This window comes from Oncorhynchus clarkii, chromosome 8 (genome assembly GCF_045791955.1).
Source record: "Oncorhynchus clarkii lewisi isolate Uvic-CL-2024 chromosome 8, UVic_Ocla_1.0, whole genome shotgun sequence".
Taxonomy (NCBI): domain Eukaryota; kingdom Metazoa; phylum Chordata; class Actinopteri; order Salmoniformes; family Salmonidae; genus Oncorhynchus; species Oncorhynchus clarkii.
In genome coordinates, this window is record NC_092154.1 from 38,558,109 (window position 1) to 38,580,139 (window position 22,031).

At 42.2% G+C, this 22,031-nt stretch overlaps 1 protein-coding gene across 1 annotated transcript in view; it reads right to left on the reverse strand.

Moving 5' to 3' along the window:
- LOC139415665 (otoferlin) overlaps positions 1-22,031 on the reverse strand; it is a 153,463-nt gene that overhangs the window by 105,084 nt on the left and 26,348 nt on the right. The window contains exon 3 of the mRNA XM_071163785.1: positions 2,208-2,296. Within this exon, the coding sequence (XP_071019886.1) occupies positions 2,208-2,296 (89 nt within the window). The remainder of the gene's footprint in view (positions 1-2,207; positions 2,297-22,031) is intronic.

Below are 22,031 nucleotides of genomic sequence, written 5' to 3' on the forward strand. Positions count from 1 at the left end.
GACCTGGCCGTCCCTCTAAACTTTCAGCTCAAACAAGGAGAAGACTGATCAGAGATGCAGCCAAGAGGCCCATGATCACTCTGGATGAACTGCAGAGATCTACAGCTGAGGTGGGAGACTCTGTCCATAGGACAACAATCAGTCGTATATTGCACAAATCTGGCCTTTATGGAAGAGTGGCAAGAAGAAAGCCATTTCTTAAAGATATCCATAAAAAGTGTCGTTTAAAGTTTGCCACAAGCCACCTGGGAGACACACCAAACATGTGGAAGAAGGTGCTCTGGTCAGATGAAACCAAAATTGAACTTTTTGGCAACAATGCAAAACGTTATGTTTGGCGTAAAAGCAACACAGCTGAACACACCATCCCCACTGTCAAACATGGTGGTGGCAGCATCATGGTTTGGGCCTGCTTTTCTTCAGCAGGGACAGGGAAGATGGTTAAAATTGATGGGAAGATGGATGGAGCCAAATACAGGACCATTCTGGAAGAAAATCTGATGGAGTCTGCAAAAGACCTGAGACTGGGACGGAGATTTGTTTTCCAACAAGACAATGATCCAAAACATAAAGCAAAATCTACAATGGAATGGTTCAAAAATAAACATATCCAGGTGTTAGAATGGCCAAGTCAAAGTCCAGACCTGAATCCAATCGATAATCTGTGGAAAGAACTGAAAACTGCTGTTCACAAATGCTCTCCATCCAACCTCACTGAGCTCGAGCTGTTTTGCAAGGAGGAATTTGTAAAAAATTCAGTCTCTCGATGTGCAAAACTGATAGAGACATACCCCAAGCGACTTACAGCTGTAATCGCAGCAAAAGGTGGCGCTACAAAGTATTAACTTAAGGGGGCTGAATAATTTTGCACGCCCAATTTTTCAGTTTTTGATTTGTTAAAAAAGTTTGAAATATCCAATAAATGTCGTTCCACTTCATGATTGTGTCCCACTTGTTGTTGATTCTTCACAAAAAAATACAGTTTTATATCTTTATGTTTGACGCCTGAAATGTGGCAAACGGTCGCAAAGTTCAAGGGGGCCGAATACTTTCGCAAGGCACTGTATATACTGTACTCAATATCATCTACTGTATCTTGCCTATGCCGCTCTGTACCATCACTCATTCATATATCTTTTCGTACATATTCTTTATCCCCTTACACTTGTGTGTATAAGGTAGTAGTTTTGGAATTGTTAGTTAGATTACTTGTTGGTTATTACTGCATTGTCGGATCTAGAAGAACAAGCATTTCACTACACTCGCATTAACATCTGCTAACCATGTGTATGTGACAAATACATTTTATTTGATTTTGATTTGATTCATATGCACACGCATACAGAGCCTACTTTGAGTGGAATATCATCTCTAATCATAGAGATAGACCGAGATATAGCATCTACTGTATATACTGTACCTGTGTTTTTACTTCATCCTTAAAGTCTTGGCCTTAGCGTCTGAGTGGTTGAGCTCAGGTGCGACAGATGCAACCATTAGCATACGGCGCTAATACAATTTCATTACTGCCTCGCTCCACTCTATTGGAAGCCCATTCAGATGCTGCACTGCGGCCCACAGCCAATCCCACATACAATTGAATCAATCTATCACCCCATAGTCAAGAAGCGTTAGGAGCTGATTGCCTATCTGAAGTGCCTTTAGCTAGATTATTGTGTGCATTATGTCCGTCTGAGGATGGCAGGAGGAAAGTGATGGAAGGGTTATGGTGACCTTCCCTCAATGTTCCAACTGTTAGTTAGACGCTGTTTAGTATGGTGGTGTGTGGCAGTGTTGTGTGTATTATTATTCCTCTGACCCGTGTTTGGAGTGTGTATTGAGCATGCTGAGATTCAGGTATTTGTTGGTTTGAGTTCTGTTAGTAGTAGCAGTAATCTCGGTTCTGGGTCCATATGTGTTTAGAGACAAAAAATAGGACGAGGATCAGAACTGAAGCGGACCTCCGCCCTCTCTCTTTGCAAGTTATGGCCAAATGTCCCCTCACTTTCAGAAATTCGAAAGATGCTAATACCTGTGAAATCGTGATTTGTCCAAAGCACCGAAACTTTCGCTGCTCATTCTCTCACGCATCCCATTGTATCATGACAGATCTATGGTACTATTTATGTTTGTGTAGTCTCTCCACGAGAGATTATGGTAGTACTTATGTTACAGTATTGTGTTTGAGTGTATTGTAGGTAACTGACCTGTTGGTGAAGACTTTGCTGTAGTTGAACACTTGAACTTCCAGCATCTCATTTTCATCCACTCTACTTGCAATCGGCCATCGGAACGTCTGAGGGGCGAGAAAGACTAATTAAGGATTCAGCCCCAAACTATGTGACAGTGTGACAGGCTGCACAACCACAGGCTATAATGATTCAACCACAACATCCACAGTTTACAAGAAAATCATTTGACTGACCGGTTTAAAAGTATTTAATGTCAATCATTAACCACAACAGGCAATTTAAAAAAGCCCACCAGCCTTCTCTTACTGGGCCATAGAATATCTAATTACTTGTTTTACTAAGCAAGAGAAACATTTTCAACCCAACACCAAAGCAACACCACCGGCAACATGAATAACTGAAATTGTCAGAAAACCTTAATTGGATTTCTTCAAGATAAACCCAAGTTGTGCTGCTGAGTCATCTCTAATAAACACAACAGAAGTTGCACCACAGCATGCAAACGCTATGCATCTCAGTGATCTAATCTCTATTATAAACTGGTTGGTTCGAGCCCCAAAAGCTGATTTGCTGACAGCGTGGTACATCAGACTGTTTTTTGTTGTTGTACTGTTCTAATTATGTTGGTAAGCAGTTTATAATAGCAATGAGGAACCTCAGGTTTCTTTTATTTATTACATTTTTATTTAAGCTTCATTTAACTAGGCAAGCCAGTTAAGAACAAATTCTTATTTTACCCCAGACAAAACCTCCCCTAACCCGGACGATGCTGGGCTGCCCTATGAGACTCCCGATCACGGCAGGTTGTGATACAGCCAAGGATAAAACCAGGGTCTGCAGTGATACCTCTAGCACTGAGATGCAGTGCCTTAGATCGCTGCGCCACTCGGGGGTTTGTGATATATGGCCAGTATACCTTGGCTAAGGGCTGTGTCCAGGCACTCTGCATTGCGTCTTGCATAAGAACAGACCTTAGCCGTGGTATATTGGCCATATCCCACACCCCCGCGGGCCTTACTGCTTAAAATGAGAGATAGCCTAGCTAAATCCTGTCAAGGGTACAACAGCAAGACAGAGCTGAGGGAATTCAATTGTTCTCTGTCAGTCTTGTCTGTTGTAACGTTGAACTAAATTTGTCTATGTCAGTGCTGGATGTGTGATGGGAAATGCTGTTTGAAGCTCATCCAGCCCTTGCTGATCCTTTCTGCTCCTGGTTGCTGACAGCACAGTGGGCTGTTTTTAGTCAGAGCAGTTATCCACCAGGCCTGCCCCTTTACTTAAACCTGGGGTTCCACCTGCCACTGTAATACAGACAAGAGACAAGCCCTTAGGTGTGTGTGTGCGTGTGTGTGCACCCACATGAAAAAATACTATAGTATACTGTACTTAAATGTTATACTATTACCTGTAGTGTTTTGGTGGACTTTACTGGACTAAAACCCCACAGTGAATACTGTATACTGTAGTATGCTGTAGTATTTACAGTTAACTATAGAATGAATATTGTAGTTAAAGAAAACTGTAGAATATACTATAATAATCAACGTAGTTTTTTTTCAGACACACTGTAGTATTTACTATAGTGTTTTTGTTCGACATATCTTTGACATACAGTAGAAGTGGAGGCCTTCACCTTGAGGAAACCTATTGGAGAAATACTAAAAGAGCAGAGGGGTTGTGTTTAGGTAGGTTGGTAGGTAGGTAGGACTGGGGTCTGAACAGATAGTTCAGAGCTTCTGACCTTTTCTACAACCTGTAGGGAACACGATATACATTACATGTGGACACCCCTTCATATTAGTGCAGTTTCAGCCACACCTGTTGATAAAATGCCTTCCCTTCTAGAGCTGCCCCGGTCAACTGTAAGTGCTGCTACTGTAAGTGCTGCTAAGGGGAAACGTCTAGGAGCAACAATGACTCAGCCGCAAAGTGGTAGGCCACACGAGCTCACAGAACGGGACTGCAGAGTGCTGAAAAATCAATCCTCACTAATGAGTTCCAAACTGCCTCTGGAAGCAACGTCAGCACAAGAACTGTTCGTCAGCAATTTCAAGATATGGGTTCCCATGGCCGAGCAGCCGCACATAAACCTAAGATCACCATGTGCAATACCAAGCGTCGGCTGGAGTGGTGTAAAGCTTGCCACCTTTGGACTCTGGAGCAGTGGAAACACGATCACCATCTGGCAGTCTGACAGATTAATCTGGGTTTTGCGGATGCTAGGACAATGTTACCTTCCCGAATGCATAGTGCCAACAGTAAAGTTTGAGGGAGGAGGAATAATGGTCTGGCACTGTTTTTCATTGTTAGGGCAAGGCCCCTGTGCTTCCAACTTTGTGGAAACAGCTTAATTCAGCATGACAATGCCCCCGTGCACAAAGCGTGGTTTGTCGAGATCTGTGTGGAAGAACTTGACTGGCCTGCAAAGAACCTTGCCCTCAACCCCATTGAACGCCTTTGGGATGAATTGGAACACCGACTGCGAGCCAGACCTAATCAACCAACATCAGTGCCCGGCCTCACTAATGCACTTGTGGCTGAATGGAAGCAAGTCCTCACAGCAATGTTCCAACATCTAGTAGAATGTCATCCTAGAAGAGTGGAGATTGTTATAGCAGCAAAGGGGGGACCAACTCCATATTAATACCCATCATTTTGAAATGAGATGTTTGACGAGTAGGTGTCCACATACTAGTGCGATCTATGGTCGGCATGTAGGTATCTCACTTATTGGGATATTGGGATACGGGGAAGGGGAATGGGCAGGGTATACAGTGCATTCAGAAAGTATTCAGACACCTTCAACTTTTCCACATTTTGTTACGTTACAGCCTTGTTCTAAAATCGATATTTTTTTTAAAAAAGTATCATCAATCTGCATACAACACCCCATAATGACAAAGCGAAAACAGGGTTTTAGAAATTGTTGCTAATTTATAAAAAAATATAAACAGAAATACCTTATGTAAAGAAGTATTCAGACCCTTTGCAATGAGACACAAAATTGATCTTAGATGCATCCAGTTTCCATTGATCACCTTTGAAATGTTTCCACAACTTCATTGGAATCCGCCTGTGGTAAATCGATTGGACATGATTTGGAAAGGCACACATCTGTCTATATCAGGTCCGCTCCCGATTCCCGGGTTCGTCATTTTGGTCGGTGTCCTGCGGCTGGAGACGCGCGTCGGGGAGTGGGTACTGTCACGTGTGCTCCCTATCCGGCCTCTAGGTCACCAGGCTGCTCGTTATGGCGCACACCTGTCACCATCGTTACAAGCACCTGCATGTCATCACTCACCTGAACTCCATCACTTCCTTGATTACCTGCCCTATATATGTCACTCCCTTTGGTTCCTTTCCCAGGCGTCATTGTTTCTGTTTCCTGTCTGTCCGTTGTTCGTGTGTCTTGTTTTGTGTTATGTTTAATTTATTTATTAAAACTTTCACTCCCTGAACTTGCTTCCCGACTCTCAGCGCACATCGTTACACGAGTAAGCTAGTGACTTTAAAAATAAAATGTGCCTTTCTAACTTTAGTCACTAGCTAGCTATTAGAGTGCAGTTTTCTCCACCAGAAAGTATTGGATTTTTTGTTGAATAACCCATTTAATTTCCCACATCAGATTCAACATCTGGGAAAAATCTGCATCAATCATGTTGTGGAAGTCTGTGTATTCAAACTGCGCAACACAACGAGAAGGTAAGAAGAAACAGGGATGTTCTCAAGCAGCTCATCGACACACTGTATTTTTGGGCATGCAACAGTTGGCTTTTAGGGGGAACATTCCGCTAACAAGGGCAACTACAAGGAGCTTGAAATGTTTCCTCTCCAGGAACTGTGAGTAGCCCTGTTCATTTTATGTCATTAGGGTATGTAGAATCAATCACATACACCAACACGATCACATTATTTCACATCGAAGTGCTTTTCAAACTTGCTTGGACAAACTCATTCTTAGCTAATTTTATTGGTCACATGACACATATTTAGCAGATGTTATTGCGGGAGTAGCGAAATGCTTGTGTTCCTAGCTCCAACAGTGCAGTAGTATCTAACAATACACACATTTTAAAGTAAAATAATGGAATTAAGAAATATATAAATATTAGGACGAGCAATGTCGGAGTGGCATTGACTAAAATACAGTAGAATAGAATACAGTATATACATTTGAGATGAGTAAAGCAGTATGTAAACATTATTCAAGTGACTATTGTCACTCTAAGGTGACAATAGCCTCTAAGGTGCAGGGTTGAGTTGGAGGTGTACGTGGCCACGCAGTCATGGTGAACAGGGAGTACAGGAGGGGGCTGAGCATGCACCCTTGTGGGCCCCCTCTGTTGATGATCAGCGAAGTGGAAGTGTTGTCTCTATCTTCACCACCTGGGGGCGGCCTGTCGGGAAGTCAAGGACACAGTTGCACAGGGTGGTGTTCAGACCCAGGGCCCCAAACTTAATGATGAGCTTGGAGGGTACTATAGTGTTGAAGGCTGAGCTATAGTCACAAATCCCTCCTGAGATGTGTGCCAACCTGGTGGCCAACTACAAGAAACGTCTGACCTCTGTGATTACCAACAAGGGTTTTGCCACCAAGTACTAAGTCATGTTTTGCAGAGGGGTCAAATACTTATTTCCCTCATTAAAATACAAATCAAACTGTTCAAATAAACTTACCATTAAAATTATAGACTGATAATTTCTTTGTCAGTGGGCAAATGTACAAAATCAGCAGGGGATCAAATACTTTTTTCCCTTACTGTACATGGACGTGACTAAAATCATAGATAATTCCCTTGGCATGTGATTGTGATGTATTCTAGGTTGGGTGAACAGAAGGACTTGAGTTTCTGTATGTTATCACAATCACACCATGAGTCGATAATCTTCTTCTCGAAGAGAGCTTTATTCCTGTTTGCGTGATGAACTGAGATCATCCTCCTGCAGCTGTAAGTTCCAATCACCTTGTCCAGGTTGTCCACGCCTCCTTTGTTGTGGTTGTAGTCCAGGATGATGGCTGGCTTCCTGTCTTCACGATCACTGATCTCAGCCATTTTGTGCAGTGTGCTCAGGAGGACCACATTCTTGTTCCTCTTTGGGAGGTAAGAAACTAGAGTGATGGTTGGGGTGAAGGCAAACTGATGAGAAGGCCTCTCTCCCCCTAATTGCGAGGAGTGCAGGGGGGAGCTCAGGCTTGTTCTTTCTAACTGTGCCGACCATGGTGATCTTCCTCATCAGGAGCTGCTGGCTGAGTTCAATCAGTAGCACACATAATCTTAATTTCTCAGTGTGTGTGTGTGTGTGTGTGTGTGTGTGTGTGTGTGTGTGTGTGTGTGTGTGTGTGTGTGTGTGTGTGTGTGTGTGTTTTTGTGGTGTGTAAATGATTGAATAACTGCCGTGTCAAAAATGACCCTAAGACAATCTTTGTACCCTGGTGGTGTACAGCTTTCATGGAAATATGAACAAAGGCGATGTTTCACTTTTTCTAATGTTGGGGTCACTCTAGGAAAATGTATCAAATTTCAAGTTGAGAAAATATAATTTTATCATAAGGCAACACAAGGGTTAAGTATTGTTGTGGACTTAGAACATCCCCTGGCACCCAGTGTAGCTGTATATGTGTACTGTTTTGTATGTGTGTCTTTCGGAGGGGTTCGGTTAAAGGACCCAACGTGTTGGCATCTTCCATGGTCATAACCATGTCATAATATGTCATAACAGAGGTCCTAACATGCAATAACCTGTCATAACACTGTCATGACGCATATATTTACACTTGTTGAGACATATATTGCGTGATTTTATGGCTGGTTATGACACCTACATAAGAGTGTCAAAACCCACATTTACAGTAGTCAAATGTGTTTTTTCCCCTGCCAAGAAGTTTCCTTTCATTTGAAAGTGTGTTTCTTAAATCCTTTGTTGTTGTCAAGAAGCATTATGACCATCAGAATCATATAAGCCAGATAGGCCTATCACATACATGCCCTTATGTCAGTCATCAGTCAAGAAGAGGGTGTCTTGTCCTGCTCCTGAAATCTGCTCCTGCATTCATCCCGGTCATCAGCAACAAAGCATTGGGGCAGGGGCATGTCTGACATCAATGTGTAAGCAATTGCAATGATAATTGAATATGGTCAATTTCAGAAAATGTTACAATATTTAACATAAACATACTGTTGACAAGTTGGCTATGGTGTTATGGAATGTTTTGCCTTGTGTGGTAGGTTTTGTGGTGTTTTACATGCTTATGTAGGTCTCATAACCAGCCCAAAAAATAATGCAATATACAGAATTTTTAATACAGACTAGATAAAAAAAAAATGTTTAAGTACAAATCCAATGGATTGTGATAATTTGATGATAAAAAAAGGGGTAGGTGTTTTTATTTGCTCCATGGCTCAAGTGGACACAAGCCTGTTTGGCTCATCTCAGTCGCAAAGAGGAATAACCCTGCAACTGTTTCTGATTAATAAACAATGTCATGCTGGTCGGTAGTAACATTAAAATAAAGCCCTGAAATTAAAAGTAGGCTGAAAATAATTTGTATATCATAGGTAAAGACACCACATTGGCAAAGATTTGCACAAAGTGGATTTATCACTTCAAGCCCAAATACATATTACTTTGACTAAAATAATGACTTAAATCGTTGTGCAACATCATCAGTAAGCTCTGGCTATCGTCTTTCAGCTCAAAAAAGTGGATTACTACTGGTGTGTGCGTTTAAAAGTCAAATTTCAGTTGGACCTTGTGTGCAATTGATCAGTTAAAAACCTATTGGAACTACCCATCCCGGATCCGGGAGAATTGTCATCAACTACACTAATTAGCATAGCGCAACGGTCAAAAAATATTACTAGAAAATATTCATATTCATGAAATCACAAGTGAAATATAATGAAATCAATTAATCACCCTGTCATCTCAGATTTTGAAATTATGCTTTACAGCCAGCCAAAGCAAGATAAGCGTTTGTGTAAGTTTATCGATAGCCTAGCATAGCATTATGTCCAGCTAGCAGCAGGAAGCTTGGTCACGAAAGTCAGAAAAGCAATCAAATTAACCGTTTACCTTTGATGATCTTCGGATGTTTTCACTGACGAGACTCCCAGTTAGACAGCACATGTTCCCTTTGTTCCATAAAGATGATTTTTATACCCAAAATACCTCTGTTTGTTTGTCACGTTATGTTCAGAAAATCCACCGGAAATAGCGGTCACGACAACGCCGAAAAAAATACAAATTATATCCATAATATCGACAGAAACATGGCAAACGTTTTTTTATAATCAATCCACAAGGTGTTTTTCAAATATCTCTTCGATAATATATCAACCGGGACAATTGGCTTTTCAGTAGGAGCCAGAGGAAAAATGACTACCTCTGTCTTTTACGCAAGAATCACTCTGAGAGCCCTCATGTAACGGTTTTCTGTATGAGAAGGAGAGTCGGACCAAAATGCGGCGTGTAGATTGCGATCCATGTTTATTGTGACTATAGCAACACGAATCTAAATACAAACAGTGCAAAATAATAAACGTAATGAAAACCGAAACAGCCTAAACTGGTGCAAACTAACACTAAGGACAATCACCCACAAACACACAGTGAAACCCAGGCTACCTAAATATGGTTCCCAATCAGAGACAATGACTAACACCTGCCTCTGATTGAGAACCATATCAGGCCAGACATAGAAATAGACAAACAAGACATCCAACATAGAATGCCCACCCAGTTCACGTCCTGACCAACACTAAAACAAGGAAAACACACACGAACGATGGTCAGAACGTGACACCTCAGCTGGCCACTTACGCAATGTAGTCGTTTACACTCATTCTTCAACATAAAGGCGTGAAACTACGTCAAAATGCTGTAGACACCTTAGGGAATACCTAGAAAAAGGAATCTGGTTGATATCCTTTTCAGTGGCCAATAGGGGAGCATAGGAACACAACGGTTTCAAAACATAAGTCACTTCCTGATTGGATTTTTCTTAGGCTTTCGCCTGCAATATCAGTTCTGTTATACTCACAGACAATATTTTGACAGTTTTGGAAACTTTAGAGTGTTTTCTATCCTAAGCTTATATGCATATTCTAGCATCTGGTCCTGAGAAATTATTTACTTTGGGAACGTTATTTTTCCAAAAATAAAAATAGTGCCCCCTAGTTTCAAGATTAAGTGATCTTAATCTTAATATCCAATTTAGTTGTTTTCCTCAAAAACAAATATTTGTAATTTATAAAGTGAAAATCCCCCCCCCCCACCCCACACCCTAACTTGACACTCTTAAAGAGGCCGTGTAGAATATTCAATGTAATGCTTCTCAATAGGTAGTAATTTTATACAATGTAGTAACCTAGTATGTGCTTCAAAAATAGCTAGAATTCATATAGGCCCAATATGCTATATCTCAGTCAATTAAACAAATCTATCTTCTGGTGCCCCTGAATTGTATGTTGTGATCTGCACTTTTTTAAGTTGGGAGCACCAGTGTTACCAATACATAACAGTTTTTAAGAGGGGCTAAGAGCTCAATTAAAAATGAGATGTTAATCCCATGATCTGCTGTGAAACCAGGGCGACTAGAAGGGTGAGCGGAATAGTGCGGTCCTAGCCATATCACATGATTCCTCCTAACTATTGCCATATACACCAATGATGAAAACATCTAGGCTCAGATAAATTATGTAGCTACAGCACTCTCTGTCTCAATCACAGAGAGCAGCTTTGAGGTATAAAGTATCTATAATTAAGAGCTCCTTATAGTATTCTCTCTGAGAGTTTATACTTAACATCTGCTAGGAAGATCCTTTCAAACTTAACACCTACTTCATTTGATGTCCTTTTCAAGTTTCAAACCCATCAAAAGCCATGTAAAATAAATGATCATATACTTATGTATTGTGTTGAATAAAAACAGTTGGGTCAGCCTGATCATGGCCTATGCTTTATCCCTTTGATAACACCTCACTCCAGTTGGAGGAATAGCTATAAGTTATGTAATATTTAGTGCTGTTAGTGCTGAGCGGTTAACTGAAATTCCACTTATTTTTCATATTTCTAAGCAACTAATTGACCAAATTTGGTTCCATTATTTGAATTCCATTTCGTTAATTTTTTTTCTGTGAGCTCAATGTGCAAATCGCACAGTTTCTCGAGAGATAAATCAGATCCAGTCTGACCTGTGGGATGTAGTAATTAACTACAATGGCCATAATCCATTGCGCATCTACTTGTCCGTCAGTGTGTCTTTTATGACTGCCATGTAAGAGAGAAGAATGCACGATCGTGAGGTGCTATATAGAGCAGCTTTTGTTTCACGGGGTATCTCTACCTGAAAAGGCATGATTTAAGTGATTGATAGTTGGTATTAAGCAGTCATAAAAGTATGCCTTATTTACTTTGAAGAACTACAAAATAGTGATTTTTGCCAGACAGCATAGGCAGCAGCTCGACAGAGATGAGATGGTGACTGGGAATGAAATAATCAAGTCCTCAAATAAAACAAATGTAATATACACAATTACTGAAATATTTTATTAAAATAAAGTAATGTGAATAAATGATGGTTAATAAGTGATCATCTGTAATGGGCAGTCACTGTTTTATTTGTTTTATTCTGTGGGACATTCAACCCACATAATGCATAGTGCATTTAATGTTAATTTTTTTAAATCAAAAACCGTTTTCCTTTTTCCTTCATTTGAATCAAAAACAGAAATCGAAAACCGTGATAAAAAAAAAAGAATCAACCCAAACTGAATTGACCTCAAAAAGCACTAAACGCTCAGCACTAAGTACTGTATTTCCTGGACAGGGGAGGGGAAAGGGGAAGTAGTCTACTCAAGGTTTCCCATCCTGTATTCAGCACTCCACTGAGCATGCAGGCCTAAAGCCCAAGCTCAACTCTGAGAGTTGCATTATTGAAGAGCAGAGGATTGTTGCGACCTCACATCACATCACACCAACACACACACCCTCACTTTCAGAGATGATGACATCTTACATAATTCACTAGTGTTTCTTTCAATAATTTGTTTTATCTATGACTTGAGAGATCAGGTCTGGCACTACAGGATAAGGTGCTGTACAGAGACTGCAGATAATGCTATTGTATGCTCACTAATGGTGAACAGATTATCAAAGCCTTTATGTGTGTTTGTTTGCGTGAGTGGGTGTTTCTCCTAAGATGAAACAGCATCTCTTATACACTCTTAGAAAAAAGGGTTCCAACAGGGTTCCTCGGCTGTCCCCATAGGAGAACTCTTTTTGGTTCCAAGTAGAATCCTTTTTGATTCCAGGTAGAAATCGTTTGGGTTCCATGTAGAACCCTCTGGGGAAAGGGTTCTGCATGAAACCCAATAGGGTTCTACCTGGAATAAAAAAGGGTTATATTTGGAACCAAAAAGGGTTATTCAAAGGGTTCCCACATGGGGACAGTTGAAGAACCCTTTTAAGTTCTAGATGGCACCTATTTTTCTAAGAGTTCAAGCTTGGTTCGCTGGCTGAGAAATTCCATCTTGTGCAACTCTCCCCATTTCGCTCCTACACTTTCTTTCTCTCTTTCTCTCCATCTCTTTTTGTAAATTGGACAGTCCATTTCTCTTTTTCTCCATAGCCCCTGTCTCCCAATCACCCAAGCATCTCTCTCACACGTTCTTACAGTCTTGCTATATCTTTCCCTATTCCTTTGTATCTCTGCATCTTTCTCTACACCTTGCCATACAGCCACTCATAGAGAGTAATTATTCTTTACGTGCCAAATGAAACCCGATGCAAATAACATGACAATCAAAATAAAAAACACTTGTTGACATTAAAACTTCTCAGTATAAATTAGATTTACACAGCAAATGATCAATGATGATCATTATGGTCATCAACGCATTATGGTCATTAACGCCAGCAGTTAATGACACTTCCATGAACACATTTTTATCTGATTAATGATGCACATAATTAAACTATCCTTCCCACACAAGTACAATCAAGAACATCCACCAGCAAATAAGGTAATTAAAGTAAAAAATAAGTGCAATATACTTACCGCATTGAGTCAGCTTTTCTCTGACTGCTGCACTCTTTCGAGCTGATCTAAAGTGATTTGATTGTGAACTGAATAAGACTAGACTGCAGTCTTGATTAAACTCCAATTAGTGTTTGCTTTCTTGCTGTGTGAGGCACTGAGGCCATCTGGTGTGGAGTTAACTGCAGAGGGAACATATGTCGAAGCAGCTTTCACAGAATCGTACATGGTCGATTAAGCAGATAGAACTATGCAATCAAACTGCAAAAGTTTCTTCTCTTCACCCTAAAAAACTTTTGCTTAACCTCTGCTGTCCAATGTAACAAGTCAGAATTATCTGCTGATACTTCACTAAACTATCCCTAGCCTGTGGAGATTTGGAAATGGGATCAAACAATATAGCTGTGAGCAGTAATTCCAGGGTTCAAGTTTTGGCCCCATCGAGCTACCATCAGGACATATTGGACACATTGCCTTAGGATGAGCTACTTCTGTTATCCTTACCACACTTGCCTAATATCAGAACTCAACATAGAACAGATCGATTAGGTAATTTTGACCATTTTCAATGATGTTGATTACTTTAAACGCCATCTTCTCCCGAACCACTGGACCAATTGGCACATCATTTTATATTTATCATCTATGAACCCATGTCTTTAAACACATGTTCCGGGCCTCTAGCTCAAACGAAATGGTCTCTATGAGCCAATGAGCTTGCATAAATGGTTTTGTCCTTCCACCATGCGTCTAAAATGAACCATAGCATAGTCATATCCCCGAGCATGTGTGCCAAATTTCATAATTTGTAGACAAACAGATCAAGAGAGATAAACATGTGCCCCTTATAGCACCACTGTGTGGTCGATCCGAATGTGCTAGCATATGTTGACTCTTAACAGTGTTAACAACATGTTTCCCAAGTTTTGTTACAGTACTAATCCATGTCTGAAAATATTGTGTTGAGAGACCTTGGTCAATAGATATCAAGTTCATGAGAGGGTGTGGCCAAAGCATCCTTCTAGGTCTCATTATCTGATGGGTATTTAATTATTCTTTCACCAAAGTGGCAGAATTGTTATAATGCTATTAATAATAATAATGTGCGAGAAGAAATACAAAAGCGTTTCACCAGCTTCGCTGCTTGAACCCCTAACAAGTGTTAGCGAGAAGTACACTATAGACACAAAAGTATGTGGTCACCCCTTCAAATTAGTGGATTTGGCTATTTCAGCCACACCCGTTGCTGACAGGTGTATAAAATCGAACACATAGCCATGTAATCTCCATAGGCAAACATTGGCAGTAGAATGGCCTTACTGAAGAACTCAGTTACTTTCAATGTGGCACCGTCATAGGATGCCATCTTTCCAACAAGTCAGTTCATCACATTTCTGCCCTGCTAGAGCTGCCCCGGTCAATTGTAAGTGCTGTTATTGTGAAGTGGAAATGTCTAGGAACAACAACGGCTCAGCCGCGAAGTGGTAGGCTACACAAGCTCATAGAATGGGACCGCTGAGTGCAGAACCGCGTAGCGTGTAAAAATAATCTGTCCTCGGTTGCAATACTCCTTACCGAGTTCCAAACTGCCCATGGGAGCTTCATGAAATTAGTTTCCAATGCTGAGCACCCGCACACAAGCCTAAGATCACCATACGCAATGCTAAGCATTGGCTGGAGTGGTGTAAATCTCGCCACCGTTGGACTCTGGAGCATTGGACTCTGGAGCTGTGGAAACGCGTTCTCTGGAGTGATGAATCAGGCTTCACCATCTGGTAGTCCGACGGATTAATTTGGGTTTGGTGGATGCCAGGAGAACGCTACCTGCCCCAATGCATAGTGCCAACTGTAAAGTTTGGTGAGGAGGAATAATGGTGTGGGGCTGTTTTTCATGGTTCAAGGTAGGCCCCTTAGTTCCAGGGAAGGGAAATCTTAAAACTACATCATACAATGACATTCTAGACATTTCTGTGCTTCCAACTTCGTGGCAACAGTTTGGGGAGCATGACAATGCCCCAATGCACAAAGTGAGGTCCATACAGAAATGGTTTGTCGTGATTGCTGTGGAAGAATTTGACTGGCCTGCACAGAGCCCTGACCTCAACCACATCGAACACCTTTGGGATGAATTGGAACGCTGACTGCGAGCCAGGCCTAATCGCCCAACATCAGTACCCGACCTCACTAATGTAGTGGAAAGCCTTCCCAAAAGAGGGGGGACCAACTCCACATTAATGTCCATTATTTTGGAATGAGACGAGCAGGTCTCCGCATACTTTTGGTCATGTGGTGTATCTTAAAAGCTTTTACATATAAAGTGCCTTCAGAAATTATTCATACCCCTTGACATATTCCACATTTTGTTGTGTTATAGCCTGAATTCAAAATGGATTAAATATATTTTTCTCACCCATCAAAACACAATACTCCATAATGACAACATGAAAACATGTTTTTAGAAATGTTTAACATTTATTGAAATTTAAATACACAAATATATAATTTACATACTGTAAGTCTTCACACCCCTGCGTCAATAATTTGTAGAAGCACCTTTGGCAGCAATAACAGCTGTGAGTCTTTCTGGGTAAGTCTCTAAGAGCTTTGCACACCTGAATTGTACAATATTTGCACATTCTTCTTTTAAATATCCTTCAAGCTCTGTCAAGTTGGTTGTTAATCATGGCTAGAAAGCCATTTTCAAGTCTCGCCATAGATTTTCATGCCAATCTAAGCCAAAACTGTAACTAGGCCACTCAGGAACACTCAATGTTGTCTTGGTAAACAACTCCAGTGTATATTTGGCCTTGTGTTTTAGGTTATTGTCCTGCTAAAATGTGAATTCATCTCCCAGTGTCTGGTGAAAATCAGACTGAACCAGGTTTTCCTCTAGGATTTTGTCTGTGCCTAGCGCCATTCTGTTTATTTTTTATCCTGAAAACCTCCCCAGTCCTTAATGATTACAAGCACACACATACCATGATGCAGCCACCACTATGATTGAAAATATGGAGAGTGGTACTCAGTAATGTATTGTGTTGTATTTGCCCCAAACATAACACTTTCTATTCAGGACAAAAAGTTAATGGTTTGCTAAATTTTTTGCAGTATTACTTAATTGTCATGTTTCAAACAGGATGCATGTTTTGGAATATTTTTAATCTGTACAGGCTTCCTTCTTTTCACTCTGTCAATTAGGTTGGTATTGTGGAGTAACTACAGTGTTGTTTGATCCATCTTCAGTTTCCTCCTATCACAGCCATTAAACTCTAACTTTTTTAAAGTCACTTTTGGCCTCATGGTGAAATCGCTGAGTGGTTTTCTTCCTCTCCGGCAACTCAGTTAGGAAGGACCCCTGTATCTTTGTAGTGACTGGGTGTATTGATACATCATCTAAAGTGTAATTAATAACTTCACCATGCTCAAAGGGATAATCAATGTCTGTCTTTTTTCTTCTTACCCATCTACCAATAGGTGTCTTTCTTTGCAGGGCAATGGAAAATCTCCCTTTGTTGTTGAATCTGTGTTTGAAATTCACTGCACGACTGAGGGACATCAGTCGTGCAGTGTATGTGTGGGGTACAGAGATAAGGTAGTCATTAAAAAATATTTTTAAACACTATTATTGCAAACAGAGTTAGTCCATGCAACTTATTATGTGATTATGTGTTAAGCAAATTTAGGCTTGCCATAACAACGGGGTTGAATACTTACTGACTCATTTTTTTTTTGCTTCTCACTCTTAATTAATTTGTGAAAATGTACTTGCTTGACCATGCTGTGGGTCATGCAATATGCAATATTTGCTTGGTGGTCTTCACCGGACTGATATTGCTCTCTGGTTTTGTGATGAAACAAACATATGTGTGGTTGAATTTATTGTGTGTGATTTTTGTCTTTTTGTTGTCTCTGCCTTATTGTATATCACTGTGGCATATAAACAAATGGGTTTTAGAGAAAATAATGCAATTATCACAACATATAGTAAGTAGGTTGCTATATGGATTTTTTAATGGCATGGCTTGGGTTCCCCACTGATTTTACCCACTGGGGTCCTGGCTGGGGTTTGTATTGGGTTCTGTGGAGGGAACATCATCTTGGATTCAATAAAATGACTTACTTGCAGATACCCAAATAATTGTCTGTATGGTATAGCAATTTTGGGGGAGATTTGCTGAAACTATTGCAATGTGTCACCATCAAACATATATGATATCGACCTTATACCTTTCTGGTACTGGAGGTGGAAAATGCTATCAGACATGCTAGTGGGAAGACCTTGTTAGTAGCCCTTTCCTATAGTCAATGACCAAAAACGCTCTCTTAGGCCTTATGGGTGGAACGTGATGGGTGAACAGGTGATCGAAGCAATCTTTAAGCGTGGAATCAGAATGGTCGACCAGCGTTGAACAGACCTGAACACGGGCATTTCCTGTTTAAGTTTCTGTCTATAGGCTGGGAGCAACAAAATTTTTATTTTATTTTATTTTATTTCACCTTTATTTAACCAGGTAGGCTAGTTGAGAACAAGTTCTCATTTGCAACTGCGACCTGGCCAAGATAAGGCATAGCAGTGTGAACAGACAACACAGAGTTACACATGGAGTAAACAATTAACAAGTCAATAACACAGTAGAAAAAAGGGGAGTCTATATATACATTGTGTGCAAAAGGCATGAGAAGGTAGGCAAATAATTACAATTATGCAGATTAACACTGGAGTGATAAATGATCAGATGGTTATGTACAGGTAGAGATATTGGTGTGCAAAAGAGCAGAAAAATAAATAAATAAAAACAGTATGGGGATGAGGTAGGTGAAAATGGGTGGGCTATTTACCAATAGACTATGTACAGCTGCAGCGATCGGTTAGCTGCTCAGATAGCAGATGTTTGAAGTTGGTGAGGGAGATAAAAGTCTCCAACTTCAGCGATTTTTGCAATTCGTTCCAGTCACAGGCAGCAGAGAACTGGAACGAAAGGCGGCCAAATGAGGTGTTGGCTTTAGGGATGATCAGTGAGATACACCTGCTGGAGCGCGTGCTACGGATGGGTGTTGCCATCGTAACCAGTGAACTGAGATAAGGCGGAGCTTTACCTAGCATGGACTTGTAGATGACCTGGAGCCAGTGGGTCTGGCGACGAATATGTAGCGAGGGCCAGCCGACTAGAGCATACAAGTCGCAGTGGTGGGTGGTATAAGGTGCTTTAGTGACAAAACGGATGGCACTGTGATAAACTGCATCCAGTTTGCTGAGTAGAGTGTTGGAAGCAATTTTGTAGATGACATCGCCGAAGTCGAGGATCGGTAGGATAGTCAGTTTTACTAGGGTAAGTTTGGCGGCGTGAGTGAAGGAGGCTTTGTTGCGGAATAGAAAGCCGACTCTTGATTTGATTTTCGATTGGAGATGTTTGATATGGGTCTGGAAGGAGAGTTTAGAGTCTAGCCAGACACCTAGGTACTTATAGATGTCCACATATTCAAGGTCGGAACCATCCAGGGTGGTGATGCTGGTCAGGCGTGCGGGTGCAGGCAGCGAACGGTTGAAAAGCATGCATTTGGTTTTACTAGCGTTTAAGAGCAGTTGGAGGCCATGGAAGGAGTGCTGTATGGCATTGAAGCTCGTTTGGAGGTTAGATAGCACAGTGTCCAAGGACGGGCCGGAAGTATATAGAATGGTGTCGTCTGCGTAGAGGTGGATCAGGGAATCGCCCGCAGCATGAGAAACATCATTGATATATACAGAGAAAAGAGTCGGCCCGAGAATTGAACCCTGTGGCACCCCCATAGAGACTGCCAGAGGACCGGACAGCATGCCCTCCGATTTGACACACTGAACTCTGTCTGCAAAGTAATTGGTGAACCAGGCAAGGCAGTCATCCGAAAAACCGAGGCTACTGAGTCTGCCGATAAGAATACGGTGATTGACAGAGTCGAAAGCCTTGGCAAGGTCTATGAAGACGGCTGCACAGTACTGTCTTTTATCGATGGCGGTTATGATATCATTTAGTACCTTGAGCGTGGCTGAGGTACACCCGTGACCGGCTCGGAAACCAGATTGCACAGCGGAGAAGGTACGGTGGGATTCGAGATGGTCAGTGACCTGTTTGTTGACTTGGCTTTCGAAGACCTTAGATAGGCAGGGCAGGATGGATATAGGTCTGTAACAGTTTGGGTCCAGGGTGTCGCCCCCTTTGAAGAGGGGGATGACTGCGGCAGCTTTCCAATCCTTGGGGATCTCAGACGATATGAAAGAGAGGTTGAACAGGCTGGTAATAGGGGTTGCGACAATGGCGGCGGATAGTTTCAGGAATAGAGGGTCCAGATTGTCAAGCCCAGCTGATTTGTACGGGTCCAGGTTTTGCAGCTCTTTCAGAACATCTGCTATCTGGATTTGGGTAAAGGAGAACCTGGAGAGGTTTGGGCGAGTAGCTGCGGGGGGGGGGGGGAGCTGTTGGCCGAGGTTGGAGTAGCCAGGCGGAAGGCATGGCCAGCCGTTGAAAAATGCTTATTGAAGTTTTCGATAATCATGGATTTATCGGTGGTGACCGTGTTACCTAGCCTCAGTGCAGTGGGCAGCTGGGAGGAGGTGCTCTTGTTCTCCATGGACTTCACAGTGTCCCAGAACTTTTTGGAGTTGGAGCTACAGGATGCAAACTTCTGCCTGAAGAAGTTGGCTTTAGCTTTCCTGACTGACTGTGTGTATTGGTTCCTGACTTCCCTGAACAGTTGCATATCGCGGGGACTATTCGATGTTAGTGCAGTCCGCCACAGGATGTTTTTGTGCTGGTCGAGGGCAGTCAGGTCTGGAGTGAACCAGGGGCTATATCTGTTCTTAGTTCTGCATTTTTTGAACGGAGCATGCTTATCTAAAATGGTGAGGAAGTTACTTTTAAAGAAAGACCAGGCATCCTCAACTGACGGGATGAGGTCAATGTCCTTCCAGGATACCCGGGCCAGGTCGATTAGAAAGGCCTGCTCACAGAAGTGTTTTAGGGAGCGTTTGACAGTGATGAGGGGTGGTCGTTTGACTGCGGCTCCGTAGCGGATACAGGCAATGAGGCAGTGATCACTGAGATCCTGGTTGAAGACAGCGGCGGTGTATTTGTAGGGCCAGATGGTCAGGATGACGTCTATGAGGGTGCCCTTGTTTACAGAGTTAGGGTTGTACCTGGTGGGTTCCTTGATGATTTGAGTGAGATTGAGGGCATCTAGCTTAGATTGTAGGACTGCCGGGGTGTTAAGCATATCCCAGTTTAGGTCACCTAACAGAACAAACTCTGAAGCTAGATGGGGGGCGATCAATTCACAAATGGTGTCCAGGGCACAGCTGGGAGCTGAGGGGGGTCGGTAGCAGGCGGCAACAGTGAGAGACTTATTTCTGGAGAGAGTAATTTTCAAAATTAGTAGTTCGAACTGTTTGGGTATGGACCTGGAAAGTATGACATTACTTTGCAGGCTATCTCTGCAGTAGACTGCAACTCCTCCCCCTTTGGCAGTTCTATCTTGACGGAAGATGTTATAGTTGGGTATGGAAATCTCAGAATTTTTGGTGGCCTTCCTGAGCCAGGATTCAGACACGGCAAGGACATCAGGGTTAGCAGAGTGTGCTAGAGCAGTGAGTAAGACAAACTTAGGGAGGAGGCTTCTGATGTTGACATGCATGAAACCAAGGCTTTTTCGATCACAGAAGTCAACAAATGAGGGTGCCTGGGGACATGCAGGGCCTGGGTTTACCTCCACATCACCCGCGGAACAGAGAAGGAGTAGTATGAGGGTGCGGCTGAAGGCTATCAAAACTGGTCGCCTAGGGCGTTGGGGACAGAGAATAAGAGGAGCAGGTTTCTGGGCATGGTAGAATATATTCAGGGCATAATGCGCAAACAGGGGTATGGTGGGGTGCGGGTACAGCGGAGGTAAGCCCAGGCACTGGGTGATGATGAGAGAGGTTGTATCTCTGGACATGCTGGTTGTAATGGGTGAGGTCACCGCATGTGTGGGGGGTGGGACAAAGGAGGTATCAGGGGTATAAAGAGTGGAACTAGGGGCTCCATTGTAAACTAAAACAATGATAACTAACCTGCACAACAGTATACAAGGCATATTGACATTTGAGAGAGACATGCAGCGAGGCATACAGTAATCACAGGTGTTGAATTGGGAGGGCTAGCTAAAACAGTAGGTGAGACAACAACAGCTAATCAGCTAGCACAACAACAGCAGGTAGAATGGCGATTGATTAGGCAGAGAGGGTCGGATTAACTACACACAGAGCCTAAGTGCGGCTGGGGCCGACAGATAAAACATAAACAAGCAGAATGGATTACCGTGATTAATGGACAGTCCAGCATGCATCAGCTATGTAGCCAAGTGATCAGTGTCCAGGGGGCAGCGGTGGATGGGGCAGGGAAGCTGGACTGGCGAGTGTTATCCAGGTTAGAAAACTAACAACGACTAAATAGCTTGTAGCCAGTTAGCTGGTTAGCTTCTGGAGGTTCTTGAGTGTGTTCTAAAAATGTAAAGATTGGGTGAGGCAGGTTACCGGAAGGTATAAACAAATTAAAAATCGAAAAGGGATAGAAAGTAAATATGGGTTCAGTGAGTGTTTGGGACGCGGCGATTCAGACGGTTAGCAGGCCTGTGCTAGCAAGCTAACAGTTAGTAGACGGTGCTAAACACGGTAGCAGTTAGCGGACCGGGCTAAACAAGCTAGCAGTTAGCAGGCCGAATTTGCAAGCAAGGAGATAGCAAGGGCTAGAGAGTTAGCCTTTGGGGACGTCGCGATGGGGGGAGTCTGTTTA